The sequence below is a fragment of the Rana temporaria genome, chromosome 13, assembly GCF_905171775.1.
Source record: "Rana temporaria chromosome 13, aRanTem1.1, whole genome shotgun sequence".
Lineage (NCBI taxonomy): Eukaryota > Metazoa > Chordata > Amphibia > Anura > Ranidae > Rana > Rana temporaria.
Window position 1 is genome coordinate 1,241,749 of NC_053501.1, and position 18,372 is coordinate 1,260,120.

The 18,372-nt window shown below is 54.7% G+C and overlaps 1 protein-coding gene across 1 annotated transcript; it reads right to left on the reverse strand.

Moving 5' to 3' along the window:
- Window positions 1–2,528: 2,528 nt before the first annotated feature.
- Window positions 2,529–17,378, reverse strand: CGRRF1 (cell growth regulator with ring finger domain 1). The gene is made up of 6 exons (XM_040332075.1): window positions 17,184–17,378; window positions 15,027–15,166; window positions 12,448–12,625; window positions 10,496–10,643; window positions 6,698–6,805; window positions 2,529–2,994 (listed from the first exon to the last, which is right to left on the reverse strand). The coding sequence occupies exons 1-6, from the start codon at window positions 17,285–17,287 to the stop codon at window positions 2,695–2,697; spliced, it is 978 nt and encodes a 325-aa protein (XP_040188009.1). The 5' UTR covers window positions 17,288–17,378; the 3' UTR covers window positions 2,529–2,694.
- Between the last annotated feature and the right edge of the window lie 994 nt (window positions 17,379–18,372).

Consider the following 18,372-nt stretch of genomic DNA (forward strand, 5'->3'; position numbering starts at 1 on the left):
CTTCTAGAACATTCCGGTGAATAACTACCCCCCTTACCATACCAGGGGGAAACTACCCCCCTTACCATACCGGGGGGAAACTACCCCCCTTACCATACCGGTGGGAAACTACCCCCCTTACCATACCGGTGGGAAACTACCCCCCCTTACCATACCGGTGGGAAACTACCCCCCTTACCATACCGGTGGGAAACTACCCCCCTTACCATACCGGTGGGAAACTACCCCCCTTACCATACCAGGGGGAAACTACCCCCCTTACCATACCAGGGGGAAACTACCCCCCTTACCATACCAGGGGGAAACTACCCCCCTTACCATACCAGGGGGAAACTACCCCCCTTACCATACCAGGGGGAAACTACCCCCGTTACCATACCGGTGGGAAACTACCCCCCTTACCATACCGGTGGGAAACTACCCCCCTTACCATACCAGGGGGAAACTACCCCCCTTACCATACCGGTGGGAAACTACCCCCCTTACCATACCAGGGGGAAACTACCCCCCTTACCATACCAGGGGGAAACTACCCCCCTTACCATACCGGTGGGAAACTACCCCCCTTACCATACCGGTGGGAAACTACCCCCCCTTACCATACCGGTGGGAAACTACCCCCCTTACCATACCAGGGGGAAACTACCCCCCTTACCATACCAGGGGGAAACTACCCCCCTTACCATACCGGGGGGAAACTACCCCCCTTACCATACCGGTGGGAAACTACCCCCCTTACCATACCGGTGGGAAACTACCCCCCTTACCATACCGGTGGGAAACTACCCCCCTTACCATACCGGTGGGAAACTACCCCCCTTACCATACCGGTGGGAAACTACCCCCCTTACCATACCAGGGGGAAACTACCCCCCTTACCATACCAGGGGGAAACTACCCCCCTTACCATACCGGGGGGAAACTACCCCCCTTACCATACCGGGGGGAAACTACCCCCCTTACCATACCGGGGGGAAACTACCCCCCTTACCATACCAGGGGGAAACTACCCCCCTTACCATACCAGGGGGAAACTACCCCCCTTACCATACCAGGGGGAAACTACCCCCCTTACCATACCAGGGGGAAACTACCCCCCTTACCATACCAGGGGGAAACTACCCCCCTTACCATACCGATGGGAAACTACCCCCCTTACCATACCGATTGGAAACTACCCCCCTTACCATACCAGGGGGAAACTACCCCCCAATACCATACCGGTGGGAAACTACCCCCCTTACCATACCAGGGGGTAAATAACCCCCTTACCATACTGGTGGGTAACTGACCCCCCTTACCATACCGGTGGGAAACTACCCCCCTTACCATACCGGTGGGAAACTACCCCCCCTTACCATGCCGGTGGGAAACTACCCCCCTTACCATACCGGTGGGAAACTACCCCCCTTACCATACCGGTGGGAAACTACCCCCCTTACCATACCGGTGGGAAACTACCCCCCTTACCATACCGGTGGGAAACTACCCCCCTTACCATACCAGGGGGAAACTACCCCCCTTACCATACCAGGGGGAAACTACCCCCCTTACCATACCAGGGGGAAACTACCCCCCTTACCATACCAGGGGGAAACTACCCCCCTTACCATACCAGGGGGAAACTACCCCCCTTACCATACTGGTAGGAAACTACCCCCCTTACCATACCGGTGGGAAACTACCCCCCTTACCATACCAGGGGGAAACTACCCCCCTTACCATACCGGTGGGAAACTACCCCCCTTACCATACCAGGGGGAAACTACCCCCCTTACCATACCGGTGGGAAACTACCCCCCTTACCATACCGGTGGGAAACTACCCCCCTTACCATACCAGGGGGAAACTACCCCCCCTTACCATACCAGGGGGAAACTACCCCCCTTACCATTCCTGGTGGGAAACTACCCCCCCAATACCATACCAGGGGGAAACTACCCCCCTTACCATACTGGTAGGAAACTACCCCCCTTACCATACCGATGGGTAAATAACCCCCTTACCATACTGGTGGGAAACTACCCCCCTTACCATACCGATGGGAAACTACCCCCTTACCATACCAGGGGGAAACTACCCCCCTTACCATACCGGTGGGAAACTACCCCCCTTACCATACCGGTGGGAAACTACCCCCCTTACCATACCGGTGGGAAACTACCCCCCTTACCATACCAGTGGGAAACTACCCCCCTTACCATACCAGTGGGAAACTACCCCCCCTTACCATACCGGGGGGAAACTACCCCCCCTTACCATACCGGGGGGAAACTACCCCCCTTACCATACCGGTGGGAAACTACCCCCCTTACCATACCGGTGGGAAACTACCCCCCCTTACCATACCGGTGGGAAACTACCCCCCCTTACCATACCGGTGGGAAACTACCCCCCTTACCATACCAGGGGGAAACTACCCCCCTTACCATACCAGGGGGAAACTACCCCCCTTACCATACCAGGGGGAAACTACCCCCCTTACCATACCAATTGGAAACTGACCCCCCCAATACCATATCGGTGGGAAACTACCCCCCTTACCATACCGATTGGAAACTACCCCCCTTACCATACCGGTGGGAAACTACCCCCATACCAAACCGCAGCAGTGTAATTATGAGGGTGGGCAGGGTGTTCCGGTGCCGGGACGGGTGTGATGGGTACGGTTGGACGTTCCGGCCTCGGTGGTCCTCACCCGGTTGGCGGTGTTCTGCTGCGCAGCGGGAAGGTTTCTTGTACAAACTGCCGGCATATGGGGCAGTGCTGGAATCGGGTCAGGCAGCCGTCACACAGGCAGACGTGGCGGCATGGCAGGAGCACCCAGTTCACCGTGTCATTCTGACAGACAACGCAGTCCTTGCCCCCGCCGTCCTGCGCCCCCTCCCCCTCCTCGGACAGCCCCAACCTCTGCAGGAGCTCCGTGTCCCTGGCACAGTCCCGGCTCTCCTCGGCACACTCCGGCGTCGGCTCGCTCGTAGACATATAAAGTTGCTGGAATTGACAACAAACAAAACTTTACATCACACAGAATAACAACAACAATAAGATGGGAGGGGCTTATTTACTAAAACTGGACTTCATCACATGTGCAATGCTGCGGAGTCTGATTGGCTCCTAGGGCTGACCCTCCCCCTCTGAGAGATAATAACAGGGGGGGGCGGGGCCGATGTGCAGAGCAACCAATCAGCTTCCAAATTCAGCCGCACTTCCGAAAAACTCTTAGGTTGTCTTTATTTTTTTTTAAAAGGGTAAAAATGCACTACAAAGTACAGCAAAAGGGTAAAAATGCACTACAAAGTACAGCAAAGCAGTGGAGATCGCAGCCTACGCGTTTCGTCCTGCGGTCAGTGCTTAATCATGCCATGATTAAGCACCTAATAAAGACAACCCAAGGGTTCTTTGGAAGTGCGGCTGTCCATTCACAATTTGCCTTGTGCGTTGCCGGCACTCCGGGTCTCCTGAGAAGCTATTGATTGTCCACCTGGAGCGGTAACGCCCCTTTTCCTACTGGGGGGGGGGGGGGGTGAGGAAGGGGTTAAGTGTGTCCTAGGGAGTGATTCTAACTGTGTGGGGGCGGGGATACAAGTGACACGTCACTGATCATTGCTCCCGATGAGAGGGAACAGACGATCAGTGTCCTGTCACTAGGCAGAACAGGGAGATGCCTTCTTTACAACGGCAACCCCCCCCCCACGTTCTTCCGCTCCGTGACACGATCGCGGGACACCAGCGGGCGCGGTCACGGAGCTCACGAGAGCCCAGAGGCGTTGCTAGGGGGGTGCGGTCCGCACCGGGTGACACCGCTAGAGGGGTGACACCATCCCGTGTTTTTTTTTTTTTTAGCTGACATGCCCAGCCTACCCTGTGCCACCCCAGCCGGCCCTGTACCACCCCTGCCTGCCCTGTACCACCCCAGTCTGCCCTGTACCACCCCAGCTTGCCCTGTACCACCCCAGTCTGCCCTGTACCACCCCAGCCTGCCCTGTACCACCCCAGCCTGCCCTGTACCACCCCAGCCTGCCCTGTACCACCCCAGCCTGCCCTGTACCACCCCAGCCTGCCCTGTACCACCCCAGCCTGCCCTGTACCACCCCAGCCTGCCCTGTACCACCCCAGTCTGCCCTGTACCACCCCAGCTTGCCCTGTACCACCCCAGTCTGCCCTGTGCCACCCCAGCCTGCCCTGTGCCACCCAGCCTGCCCTGTACCACCCCAGCCTGCCCTGTACCACCCCAGCCGGCCCTGTGCCACCCAGTCTGCCCTGTACCCCCACCCCAGCCTTCCCTGTACCCCCCCAAACAGCCCTGTACCACCCCAGCCTGCCCTGTACCACCCCAACTTGCCATGTACCACCCCAACCTGCCCTGTACCACCCTAACTTGCCCTATACCACCCCAAACTACCCTATATCACCCCAACATGCCCTATACCACCTTAACCTGTCATATACCACCCCACTACACCAACCTGCCACTATACCACTCTATACTACCCTAACCTGCCACTATACTTGCCCTGTGCCACCCTAACTTGCCCTATACCACTCCAATCTGCCCTATGCCACCCTAACTTGCACTATACCACCCCAACCTGCCCTGTACTACCCTAACTTGCCCTATGCAACCCTAACTTGCCCATTACCACCCCAAACTACCCTATATCACCCCAACATGCCCTATACCACCCCACTACACCAACCTGCCACTATACCACTCTATACTACACTAACCTGCCACTATACTGCCCTATACTATCATTTACAGGGGCTGGTTTGGGGTGTGCCCCGTGCCCGTGCGCTGCCTGCTTGGTGCTGGGCAGCCTAGACAGAGGGGGGGGTGACACCATGTTTTACCGCACCGGGTGACACCAACCCTAGTGACGCCACTGCGAGAACCCACATGGCGGCAAATTTAAAGGGACATCCCCGTACCCTCATTCGCCTGTCTGTGCCATTCTGACGATGTAAACGTGCGCTGGTCTGCAAGCGGTTAAAGACGCATGAAAATGGTGGCAAAATTGCGCAACTTTCCGGTCGCACAAAGTGTGAAAGGGTTCGAGGTCTTCCTTACAAAACAGCCCCAGGCACATCGAAACAAAAAGGTCAGCTAAGCCTATCCACTGCCAGCATGAAGAACTTTTGCTCTCTGCAGGGAGGCATGTTGGACCTCTGCAGAGAGACCACTGCTTTCCCCCCACAGAGAGTCCTTTTCTGTATGGAAGCAGTGGTCTCTCAGCAGAGTATCTGATATGCCCCTTTTCAAGTAAGAAAAGTTCATGCTCCCTACTGATTTAGGAAAGCTCTGGCTGGCACTCGGCAAGGGGGGCGTGTTAGAATCTTTGTGTAGAGACCACTGCTTCCCCCACAGAGAGCAAGAGTCCTTTTCTGCGTGGAAGCAGTGGTCTCTCTGCAGAGGTCCAACATGTCCCCTTTGCTGAATCCCAGCCAGAACCACCCAATAATCAGGGAGGGTGCGCTTTACTCACTGCAAGGGGGCATGTCAGACCTCTGCTGAGAGATCACTGCTTCCACACAGAAACGGACTCTTGCTCTCTGTGGGGAAAGCAGTGGTCTCTCTGCAGAGGTCTGACATGTCCCCTTGATGAGTCCCAACCAGAGCTCCTAAACAGCAGGGAATATGCACTTTGATTATTGGAAAGGGGAATGTCAGATCTCTGCAGAGAGATCACTGCTTCCACACAGAAAATGACTCTTGCTCTCTGTGGGGAAAGCAGTGGTCTCTCTGCAGAGGTCTGACATGTCCCATTGCTGAGTCCCAGCCAGAGCTCCTCCAATCAGTAGGGAGCATGAACTTTGCTTACTTGTAAATGACATATCAGACCTCTGCTGAGAGACCACTGCTTCTACACAGAAAAGGAGTCTTGCTCTCTGTGGGGAAAGCAGTGATCTCTCTGCAGAGGTCCAACATGCCTCCTTGATGAGTCCCAACCAGAAGGGAATGTGCAGTTTATTGGAAAGGATAATGGAATGTCAGATCTCTGCTGAGAGACCACTGCTTCCACACAGAAAAGGACCCTTGCTCCCTATGAGGAAGCAGTGGTCCCTCTGCAGAGGTTCTAACATGCCCCCTTGCTCAATCCCAGTCATAGCTCCCCAAACAGCAGGGGGCATGCCCTTTATTATTAGAAAGGTAAATGTCAGACCTCTGCTGAGAGAAAAATGAAAACTGCTTCCACACAGAATCGGACCTCTTGCTCTCTGTGTGGAAGCAGTGGTCTCTCAGCAGAGGTCTGACCTTTCCAATAATCAAAGTGCATATTCCCTTCTGTTTGGGACTCATCAAGGAGGCACATTGGACCTCTGCAGAGAGACCACTGCTTCCACACAGAAAAGGACTCTTGCTCTCTGTGGGGGGAAGCAGTGGTCTCTCTGCAGAGGTCCAACATGCCTCCTTGATGAGTCCCAAGCCAAGCTCCCCAAGACAGCAGGGAATGTGCGCTTGGATTATTAGAGAAGGTCAGACCTCTGCTGAGAGACCACTGCTTCCACACAGAGTGCAAATGTCTTTGCCGATCCTTCTCGGGCTGTGGCTGCTTCTAAAGACCTTTCCGTTCCTTTTGGTTTTGATGCACCCGGAACGGACTTTTTTCTATGTGCCTGGAATGCGGCGCGGTCGGCTCGCCGCGTTGCGGATTTCACAAGTTGGGACGCGGCAACAAAGATTCCGGATTTTTACCTTGAGGTCATAGAACTGTCCCTGCGCGGTGAGCAGATACTGATAGAGGATCCTGCAGGGGAGACTGTAACTCCGATCCGGGACATGGAGGACGCTCAGCATGGAGACCTGGAGGAAGAGCAGACAGCGGGTCACACAAAGGCAGGGCTGACTGTTTACAGAGGACAATTACACAAGAGGAGAAACAATATATCCGCCAAAACCTGCTACCCCGATATCCTTCCTCTGCATCGGCCAATTCCACGTTTTATATCAGATACTTTGGGTTAGATTCAGGTACTGCTGCGCACTTCTTACGGAGGCGCAGCGTTACGTTTTTACGCTACGCCTCCGTAAATTACTTGCGCTCCGCTTGATTCAGGAAGCAGTAGCCACGTAATTTGCGTGGGCGCTCCTTAAAAATGGCCGGCGTAAGCGCGCGTAATTTAAATGATCCCGTAGGGGGCGTGGATCATTTAAATTAGGCGCGTTCCCGCGCCGAACGTAGTGCGCATGCTCCGTCGGGAAACTTTCCCGACGTGCATTGCGGCAAATAACATCGCAAGGACGTCATTTGCTTTAACGTGAACGATTCACTTACGCAAACGACGTAATTTTCAAACATCGCGACGCGGGAACGACGGGTATACTTAGCATTGGCAGCCCCTGCTAATAGCAGGAGCAGCCTTACGCGGAACCCGACGAACGCAAATGACGTAAAATGCGAACGCCGGGCGCGTGTAGGGTTGTGAATCGGCGTTAGTATGCAATTTGCATACTCTACGCTGACCACAACGGGAACGCCACCTAGCGGCCATCGCAAGAATGCAGCCTACGATACGACGGCATAAGAGCCTTATGCCGCGCATATCTTAGGCTGCAGTCGGCGTATCGAGCTACCTGAATACAGAAAAGTCCTTATGCCGGCGCAACTAAGCAATTGCGCTGCGTAACTATGGTTACGCAGACGCAATTGCTTACTGAATCCACCCCAGTGTTACAAAGTCCGGCCAAAAAAAACATAAAAAAATAAATAATAATAATAATAATATAGGAAGAATTTATTTATTTATTTGTATTATTATTTTTTTTAAATGACTTTTGACCCCTTCACTGCCAGGACCATTTTTGTGTTTTTTATTTGTACGCTTAGGGCCAGATTCTCAAAAGGCTTACGACGGCGCAACGCCATTTGCGCCGTCGTAAGTCCTAATCTGGGCCGTCGTATCTATGCGCCCGATTCTAAGAATCAGTTACACATAGATATCCATTAGATCCGACAGGCGCAAGGCTCTTACGCTGTCAGATCTTAGATGCAATTTTTTTTCCCGCCGCCAGGTGTCGCCTCGTCGTTTTCCCCATCGTCTATGCAAATTAGCTATTTACGCGAGATTCCCGAACGTACGCGTGGTCAACGCAGTGAATTTTTACGACGTTTCCGTAGCATTTGCGACGCGTAAAGTTGCCCCTGCTATATGATGGGCAACCAAGGTTAAGTATGGCCGTCGTTCCCACGTCGAAATTTAAAAATGTACGTCGTTTGCGTAAGTCGTCCGTGAATGGCGCTGGACGCCATTTACGTTAATGTCGGAAACCAATGACGTCCTTGCGACGTCATTTAGCGCAATGCACGTCGGGAAATTTTAGGGACGGCGCATGCAGGGGGACGGGTCTCATCTCTGCCCCCTTCTGTAATAGGTGGAGACTCCTGGGCTCCTCCCACAACTCTGCTCTCTCACCTTGTGCAAGGTAGCTGGTCTGGTCTCCACCCCCTCCTGAAGGTAGGTGGAGACTCCTGGGCTCCTCCCACAGCTTTGCTCTCTCTCCTTGTGCAGGGGGACGGGTCTCGTCTCTGCCCCCTCCTGTAATAGGTGGAGACTCCTGGGCTCCTCCCACAGCTCTGCTCTCTCTCCTTGTGCAGCGGGATGGGTCTTGTCTCTGCCCCCTCCTGTAATAGGTGGAGACTCCTGGGCTCCTCCCACAGCTCTGCTCTCTCTCCTTGTGCAGGGGGTGGGTCTCGTGTCTGCACCCTCCTGTAATAGGTGGAGACTCCTGGGCCCCTCCCACAGCTTTGCTCTCTCTCCTTGTGCAGGGGGACGGGTCTCGTCTCTGCCCCCTCCTGTAGTGGGTGGAGACTCCTGGGCCCCTCCCACAGCTCTGCTCACGTGTTGCCACAAGAACTGGTGCCCCCATTTGAAATCTTCTATTCGGTTTCTGGTGAAGGATAAAAATGTTTGCATTCCCATCACCTTTTGTCTAAGTCAGTGGTCTCCAAACTATGGCCCAGGGGCCAGATCCGGCCCTTGGGGCACTATTCGATTTACTGATGCCAACAATGTGGCATTACTCCTCTCCCTGCTGAGCCCAGTGAAGGGGCACTTGTTCCTTCCATGGACACCAAAGACGGGGCCATGTTTTTTTCCGCGGGGGGGGGGGGTTGGTCGGGACTTTTCTACTGCCATCGTCCACAGTCCGGCCCCCCTAAAGTCTGAAGCACAGTAAACCGGCCCCCAGGTTAGAAACTTTGGAGCCGATGAAAAATAAAGTTTAGTAAAACAAAAAAAACAAAAAAAACATTTTTGGAGCCCCCCCCGCCCCATGCCCACATGTACAAATGTAAATACCTGCGTTGGGGGCGCGCCTGCAAACAAAAAGGTCGATTGAAATGCACGTTACATATCACTGCCCCCGCTGGAATGAGACGAATAATTCCCGGCCCAGATACCTCCAAACTGATGACCTGTAGGGGGGGGCTCTTAAAGCGTCACCCGCGGGAAATGTAGGGTACCGAAGTCCGACGCCATTTCATGGACGCGCGCAATTCTAAGCCTGGACATGTTGGGTATCTAATTTCTCGGTGCAACCTCATCTTTTATATTTTACCTACAAATTGGGTAATTTATTTCCAGGGCCGCCATCAGGGGGGTACAGGCAGTACACCTGTAAGGGGCCCGGATGGCATCCCCCCCTTTTTTTTTTTAAAGGGGCCTGGAGGTCCCCAGGGCCCCGGGTGGCAACCCTGCCCCCCTTTTTTTTTATATATTTTTTTTTATGTTTTTATTAAAGGGGCCCAGAAATCCCCAGGGGCCCGGATGGCAACTCCTCCTTTTTTATATATTTATTTTATTAAAGGGCCCAGAGGTCCCCAGATGGCAACCCCCCCCTTTTATATATATATATATACACACACACACACACTATTTCTTTTTTTTTTGTAAGGGGCCCAGGGGTCCCCAGGGCAACCCCCCCCCCCCCAATTCGTGGCACCACCCCCGCTTCTCAATTTACGGCCCCGCCCACTTCTCAATTAGCAGCGGTTACCCGGTTCTCTGCTCCAGGGGGGGCCCATGCCTGCAGCTGTGTAAGGGGCCCCATAATTCCTGATGGCGGTCCTGTTTATTGCACTAATACCATGTGAAACCCCCCTAAACATTATGAAAGCAGACACCATGCTGGGGGGAAGGGGGTGACCAGTACGTCTCCTGTAGGGGGCCCAGGCACACAAGGGGGGCCCGGGAAAGCAGGTGGGACAGAACAATGCACCGTGTCCGTGTCTCTCCCCCCACCAGCTAAAAGCAGGAAGTAGGGAGAGGAGGAGAAACCTGCTTTCAGCTGCTGGAGGGAGAGACGCAGACACAGTGCAATGTTCTGTAATTGTCCTCCCGTCCTGACGCACCGATTCCCTGCTGCCCGGGGCCCCCCTTGTGTGACCTACAGGAGGCCCGGGGGTCCTGCAAGAAACGACCATTGTCCCTGGCAGGGAAAGGGTGAATAGCGGCGGCCATGCTGTCTTCTGACAATGAAGGGCGTGACACTCACAATGGGGTACAACTCCCGGTCATCCGCATGAGACAACGTCAGCAGAGCTATAAGTGGATAACGAGTGCGGGGAACCGCGCCAAAATCCTCCGTCTCGCTGTCCTCTGGCAGCCGCACCAGAATTTCTTCTTTGCTTTCTTTCTGGACGCTAAATGGACGAGCTAAGGAAAGCGCGACACTGGGCAGAGAATGGGGGTGGGGGGAGGGGGGGGTCTGATGGCCGGCATCATACAGCAGATGTCCCCAGTCTCTGACCCTCTCCTGGACCATGTCTCCAGTCTCTGACCCTCTCCTGGACCATGTCTCCAGTCTCTGACCCTCTCCTGGATCATGTCTGCAGTCTCTGACCCTCTCCTGTACTATGTCTGCAGTCTCTGACCCTCTCCTGGACCATGTCTGCAGTCTCTGACCCTCTCCTGGACCATGTCTGCAGTCTCTGACCCTCTCCTGTACTACGTCTGCAGTCTCTGACCATGTACTACGCAGTCTCTGACCATGTACTACGTCTGCAGTCTCTGACCCTCTCCTGTACTATGTCTGCAGTCTCTGACCCTCTCCTGGACCATGTCTGCAGTCTCTGACCCTCTCCTGGACCATGTCTGCAGTCTCTGACCCTCTCCTGTACTACGTCTGCAGTCTCTGACCATCTCCTGTACTACGTCTGCAGTCTCTGACCATCTCCTGTACTACGTCTGCAGTCTCTGACCATCTCCTGTACTACGTCTGCAGTCTCTGACCCTCTCCTGGACCATGTCTGCAGTCTCTGATCATCTCCTGGACCATGTCTCCAGTCTCTGACCCTCTCCTGTACTATGTCTGCAGTCTCTGACCCTCTCCTGGACCATGTCTGCAGTCTCTGACCCTCTCCTGGACCATGTCTGCAGTCTCTGACCCTCTCCTGGACCATGTCTGCAGTCTCTGATCATCTCCTGTACTACGTCTGCAGTCTCTGACCATCTCCTGTACTACGTCTGCAGTCTCTGACCCTCTCCTGGACCATGTCTGCAGTCTCTGATCATCTCCTGGACCATGTCTCCAGTCTCTGACCCTCTCCTGTACTATGTCTGCAGTCTCTGACCCTCTCCTGGACCATGTCTGCAGTCTCTGATCATCTCCTGGACCATGTCTCCAGTCTCTGACCCTCTCCTGGACCATGTCTGCAGCCTCTGATCGTCTCCTGGACCATGTCTGCAGTCTCTGACCCTCTCCTGTATTATGTCTGCAGTCTCTGATCCTCTCCTGTATTATGTCTCCAGTCTCTGACCCTCTCCTGGACCATTTCTCCAGTCTCTGACCCTCTCCTGGACCATGTCTCCAGTCTCTGACCCTCTCCTGGACCATGTCTCCAGTCTCTGACCCTCTCCTGGACCATGTCTCCAGTCTCTGACCCTCTCCTGGACCATGTCTGCAGTCTCTGATCATCTTCTGTATTATGTCTGCAGTCTCTGACCCTCTCCTGTATTATGTCTGCAGTCTCTGACCCTCTCCTGTATTATGTCTGCAGTCTCTGATCCTCTCCTGTATTATGTCTGCAGTCTCTGACCATCTCCTGTATCATGTCTGCAGTCTCTGACCCTCTCCTGTATCATGTCTGCAGTCTCTGACCGTCTCCTGTACTATGTCACTATGATGTGTGGCTCTTTGATGATCTTGGGGGTCACATTAGAGACCCCCCCACACCTAGGAAGTGGCCCCCATCGCTCTATGTACTCTGTGTTGTAAAAATCCGTCTTCACCAGGAAAATAAACAAACTCTGTTGTATAGGCAAGCATCCAGTTCCTGGGTATATGCTGCCCCCTGGTGGTAAGATGGTGGAATTAGTGGCACAGTACACCTTGAAGTGAAGGGACCCCTTCTGTCATGGGGGGGGAGGGGACACGACATTGTTTTGGGATGAGTACGGGGGCCCGGGGACCCGGGGGGGGGAGGGGATATCACAGAGGAAGGATACGCATGCTGCTCCCTGTGCCGGTATTGGTTGTTCAGCGTCTCCTCCAGCGCTCCGGGGGTCCTGATCAGGAAGCGGTAGGCGTGTCTCTGGAGGACCTCCTGCACCTTCTGGACGCTGCAGCCCCAGTAACAGGTCAGGGTGCTCTCCTCCAGGCAATGCGGCCGCAACGTCACGCCCGCTGCGGACAAAACAAACAAAACTTTATCAGTGAGCTGCAGTGTACACCGCCGTGACCACCCCCCCTGAACTCCAGGCAGCGCGAGCACCTGAACGTGACCCGGGATCAGCCTCCTGTACAGCAGGGCTGGAGTGTGAGAGGAAGAAGCAGCACAAAGAGCCAATCACTTCATATGCCGACCAGAAGCAGGCTGATAGGAGAAGAGAGCAGAGTGATAGAGAGATGAGCTCCACTGTGCTGCTTCTTTATTCACTGTCCAATCACAGGCTGGGGGCGGGTCCAGGGCAACCTGGGCTCAGAGGAAGTGGGTGGAATAATGCTGGTAATTAGTCTAATGGCAGTTATTTCCTGTTGAAGAGATTGGTCACTCGGGCTGGCTGTGTGTGTGCTGTGTAACCGATCCTCCCCCAGGATTGCATATCAGGAGGGATTGGCACAGAGGGGTGGAGGCCAGGGGAGGGATTGGCACAGAGGGGTGGACGCCAGTGAAGGGATTGGCACAGGGGGGTGGAGGCCAGTGGAGGGATTGGCACAGGGGGGTGGAGGCCAGTGGAGGGATTGGCACAGAGGGGTGGAGGCCAGTGGAGGGATTGGCACAGAGGGGTGGAGGCCAGTGGAGGGATTGGCACAGAGGGGTGGAGGCCAGTGAAGGGATTGGCACAGAGGGGTGGAGGCCAGTGAAGGGATTGGCACAGAGGGGTGGAGCACAGTGGAGGGATTGCCACAGAGGGTTGGAGGCCAGTGGAGGGATTGGCACAGAGGGGTGGAGCACAGTGGAGGGACTGGCACAGAGGGGTGGAGGCCAGTGGAGGGACTGGCACAGAGGGGTGGAGGCCAGTGGAGGGACTGGCACAGAGGGGTGGAGGCCAGTGGAGGGACTGGCACAGAGGGGTGGAGGCCAGTGGAGGGACTGGCACAGAGGGGTGGAGGCCAGTGGAGGGACTGGCACAGAGGGGTGGAGGCCAGTGGAGGGATTGGCACAGAGGGGTGGAGGCCAGTGGAGGGATTGGCACAGAGGGGTGGAGCCCAGTGGAGGGATTGACACAGAGGGGTGGAGGCCAGTGGAGGGATTGGCACAGAGGGGTGGAGGGATTGGCACAGAGGGGTGGAGGCCAGTGGAGGGATTGGCACAGAGGGGTGGAGCCCAGTGGAGGGATTGACACAGAGGGGTGGAGGCCAGTGGAGGGATTGGCACAGAGGGGTGGAGGGATTGGCACAGAGGGGTGGAGGCCAGTGGAGGGATTGGCACAGAGGGGTGGAGCCCAGTGGAGGGATTGACACAGAGGGGTGGAGGCCAGTGGAGGGATTGGCACAGAGGGGTGGAGGGATTGGCACAGAGGGGTGGAGGCCAGTGGAGGGATTTTGTAAAGAACGGTGGAGAACACCAAGTTGAGGACATTGAAGAGAGGGGTGGAGGACACGGGAGCAGAGGCCGGATGGGAGGGACACGGGAGCAGAGGCCGGCGGGGGAGGGACACGGGAGCAGAGGCCGGCGGGGGAGGGACACAGGAGCAGAGGCCGGCGGGGGAGGGACACGGGAGCAGAGGCCGGCGGGGGAGGGACACGGGAGCAGAGGCCGGCGGGGGAGGGACACGGGAGCAGAGGCCGGCGGGGGAGAGCACGGGTGCAGAGGCCGGCGGGGGAGGGACACGGGTGCAGAGGCCAGCGGGGGAGGGACACGGGAGCAGAGGCCGGCGGGGGAGGGACACGGGAGCAGAGGCCGGCGGGGGAGGGACACGGGAGCAGAGGCCGGCGGGGGAGAGCACGGGTGCAGAGGCCAGCGGGGGAGGGACACGGGAGCAGAGGCCAGCGGGGGAGGGACACGGGGGCAGAGGCCAGCGGGGGAGGGACACGGGGGCAGAGGCCAGCGGGGGAGGGACACGGGGGCAGAGGCCAGCGGGGGAGGGCACGGGTGCAGAGGCCGGCGGGGGAGGGCACGGGAGCAGAGGCCAGCGGGGGAGGGCACGGGTGCAGAGGCCGGCGGGGGAGGGCACGGGAGCAGAGGCCAGCGGGGGAGGGACACGGGGGCAGAGGCCAGCGGGGGAGGGACACGGGGGCAGAGGCCAGCGGGGGAGGGACACGGGGGCAGAGGCCAGCGGGGGAGGGCACGGGTGCAGAGGCCGGCGGGGGAGGGCACGGGAGCAGAGGCCAGCGGGGGAGGGCACGGGTGCAGAGGCCGGCGGGGGAGGGCACGGGAGCAGAGGCCAGCGGGGGAGGGACACGGGGGCAGAGGCCAGCGGGGGAGGGACACGGGGGCAGAGGCCAGCGGGGGAGGGCACGGGTGCAGAGGCCGGCGGGGGAGGGCACGGGAGCAGAGGCCAGCGGGGGAGGGCACGGGTGCAGAGGCCAGCGGGGGAGGGCACGGAGCTGGAACAATCTGAGTCCAGCATTAATCACTCACTTGTAATGTTGGCGGTATCGGGGTTCACAATCTCCAGTCCAAAGGGGTTCTTCACTTGCACCATCCGCTTCCTGGAGAGGAAAGTATTGGAGGCGGAGTCATCGGAATTCCTTAGGATGACGGGAACGTCCACACCGAACCTGGGGGCGGAGCAACAAGTAAAGAACACTCAGACTTCCAGGAAAAATAACGTCATGTGACCCGAGGTCTATTTATAAACTTTGGACCTTCCACGTCACGTGTGCCTGGCACTCTGCACAGCCCCTCCCCCAATAACCAATCCGAGCACAGAGAACAGGGCCCCGGGCTACAGCAACCAGTGATTGCCCCCCCCCTGTGGTTTGGAGGGGGTGGGGCTGTTCTAACCCTTCCCATTGGACAGAAGTGTCTGGTCTTCTCATATTTGCTGGAAGAAACTGCGATTGTATTTATTGGGGTCACCGGGACACACGGAGGGTGAAAGTCCTCAGAGGGGACAACAATAGAGACCCAACAGAGGGACCAAAACTTCCTCCGCCCACAATATCATCTGAGAAGTCTGGATAACAGACAGGGAGGAAAAATACATAAATAGAAAAACGAGGGGAAAAAAAAGAAAAGAAAAGAAAAAAGGGAAAAGAGAGGAAAAGAAATTGGAAATGAAAAAAAAAGGAAAGGAAAAAACAAAAACAAAAAACACAACAGGAAAAGAAAAAGAAGTGAAAGGAAATGACAAGGTAAAACAAAGGAAGTAGAAGGAAGGAGGGAAGGAAGGAAAGGAAGGGATACAAAGGAATAAAGTGAAGGAAAGGAAGGAAGGAAGGAAGGAAGGAAGGAAGGAAGGAAGGAAGGAAGGAAGGAAGGAAGGAAGGAAGGAAAGGAAGGAAGGAAAGGAAGGAAGGAATGATGGAAGGAAGGAAGGGATAAAAAGGAATAAGTGAAGAAAGGAAGGAAGAAGGGTAGGAAGTAATTAATGGAAGGAAGGAAAGGAGAGATGTAGGGAAGGAAGGAAGGAAGGGGGGAAAAGGGGAAGGAAGGGAGAAGAGCAGGAAGAATGAAAAGAATGTAGGCAAGGGATGTAGTGAAGAAAGGAAGGAATAAATGAGGAAAGGAAGGAAAAGTGGAAGGAAGAAGGAAAGAAGGAAAGGAAATTAAAGGAGGAATAAGGGGAGGAAAAGAATAAGGGAAGAAAGAAGAGCAGGAAGAAAGGAAGAAGAGAAGGAAGTAGGGAAGTAATGAAGAAGGGTAGGAAGGAATGAAAGTAAAGAATGTAGGGAAAATCTAAGGAGGGAAGGAAGGAAGAACGGGAGGGCAGGAAAGGAAGGTAGAAATGTAGGGAAGGAAAAAGGGAAGGAAGGAAAAGGAAGAAGAGCAGGTAGAAAGGAAAGAATAAAAGGAGGAAAGGAATGAAGGAAGAAGAGAAGGAAGAAGGAAAGGAAGAATAGAAAAAAGAGAAGAAAGGAAGGAAAGACAATTGGAAGGAAAAAGGGAAAGAAGGGAGGAAGGGAAGGAAGAAAAGAGCAGGAAGAATGGAAGGAATGTAGTGAAGGAAGGAAATAAACAGGAAGAAATGTAGGGAAGGAAGAATGGAAAGAAGGGAGGGAAGGAAGAATGGAAAGAAGGGAGGGAAGAAAGGAAGGAGGGAGGAATGTATGGAAGGAAGGAAGAAAGGAAGGAAGGAAGAAAGGAAGGAAGAAAGGAAGGAACGAAAGAGAAAAAGGATGGAAGGAAAGGAATGAAGAAGAAAAAGGAAGGAAGGGAATAAGGGAAGGAAGGAAGTAAGGAGAGCGGGAAGAAGGGAAGGAATGTAATAAAGAAAGGAATAAGGGAAGGGAAGGATTGTAGGGAAAGAGGATTGGAAAGAAGGGAAGGAAGGAAAATGGGAAGGAAAGAAGGGAAAAGGGGAGGAAGAAGGGAAGGAACGGGAAGAAGGAATGAAATGAAAGAATTTAGGGAAGGAAGGAAGGAAGAAGGCAAGGAAGGAAAGGAGGGAAAAAAGAAATGAATGGAGAGGGAAAAGGGGGAAGGAAGAAATGTAGTTAAGGAAGGAAGAAGGGAAAAGGGAAGGAAGGAATGAATATGGGAAGGAAAAAGAACAGGAAGAATGGAGGACACATTGTATATAGTTGGGAGAGGAGGATGTTCTCAGGTCTCAGATGACACCAGGCTGACACTCACCAGCCCAGCACCAGGCCGCAGGTAACCAGGAAGCAGATGAAGACCACGGCGATGTAGAAATGGGGGGAATATCCGTACAATGTACTGAGGACTGTGGCCGGCATCGCCTCTCCCCTCCCCCCTCACACCGGATCTCCCTCCCGGACGCCGTAGCTGTCACCTCCATGGCGGCGCTGATTGGTCGGCTCAGTGACCTATCACATGACTGAGCGCTCCGGCGCCATTTTTGTTCCTGGAAACAGAACCGGAAGTGTCCGGAATGAATTACGAGGAACTCCGGATGAAGCGTTCGGTTTATTTTATTTTTTTAGAAGACGCGTCACAGGAAATCAATCTTCACATTTTATAGCCGCGGCGGAGTCGGGAGTCGTCCTTTTCAAAGATGGCGCCAGTGACGCCGAAGAAGGAAGCCCCGCCCCCCTTCAGTGACATTGTTGTGTTTTGTGGTTCCGATCTCCGGAGACGTCTTCCCAGCGCTTCATTCCAGTGATAGGGATCACATAGGGAACATGTAGGGACTGTACAGGGATCACATAGGGACTGTATAGGGATCACATAGGGAGGGACTGTATAGGAATCATATAGGGACTGTATAGGAATCATATAGGGATCACATAGGGACTGTATAGGGATCACATAGGGACTGTATAGGAATCATATAGGGATCACATAGGGACTGTATATGAATCACATAGGGACTGTATAGGAATCACATAGGAACTGTATAGGAATCATATATGAATCCCATAGGGACTGTATAAGGATCATAGAGGAATCCCATAGGGACTGTATAGGAATCCCATAGGGACTGTATAGGAATCATATAGGGATCACATAGGGACTGTATAGGAATCCCATAGGCACTGTATAGGAATCATATAGGGATCACATAGGGACTGCATAGGAATCATATAGGAATCCCATAGGGACTGTATAGGAATCATATAGGGATCACATAGGGACGGCATAGGAATCATATAGGAATCCCATATGGACTGTATAGATATGATTCCTATACAGTCCCTATGGGATTCCTATATGATTATAGGTTCACCACCCGACCCGAGGGATAAGGTTCACCACCCGACCCGAGGGATGAGGTCCACCACCCGAGGGACGAGGTTCACCACCCGAGGGATGAGGTTCACCACCCGAGGGATGAGGTCTACCACCCGACCCGAGGGATGAG

Excerpts from the sequence above, each read along its gene's own strand:
- CGRRF1 (XM_040332075.1), bottom strand. The coding sequence starts at position 17,287 with ATGCCGGCCACAGTCCTCAGTACATTGTACGGATATTCCCCCCATTTC. Across the intron at positions 10,644-12,447 it reads CGGCACAGGGAGCAGCATGC|CGTCCAGAAAGAAAGCAAAG; the intron begins GTATCCTTCCTC and ends TCGTCCATTTAG. Across the intron at positions 2,995-6,697 it reads GACAGTTCTATGACCTCAAG|CAACTTTATATGTCTACGAG; the intron begins GTAAAAATCCGG and ends TGTCAATTCCAG.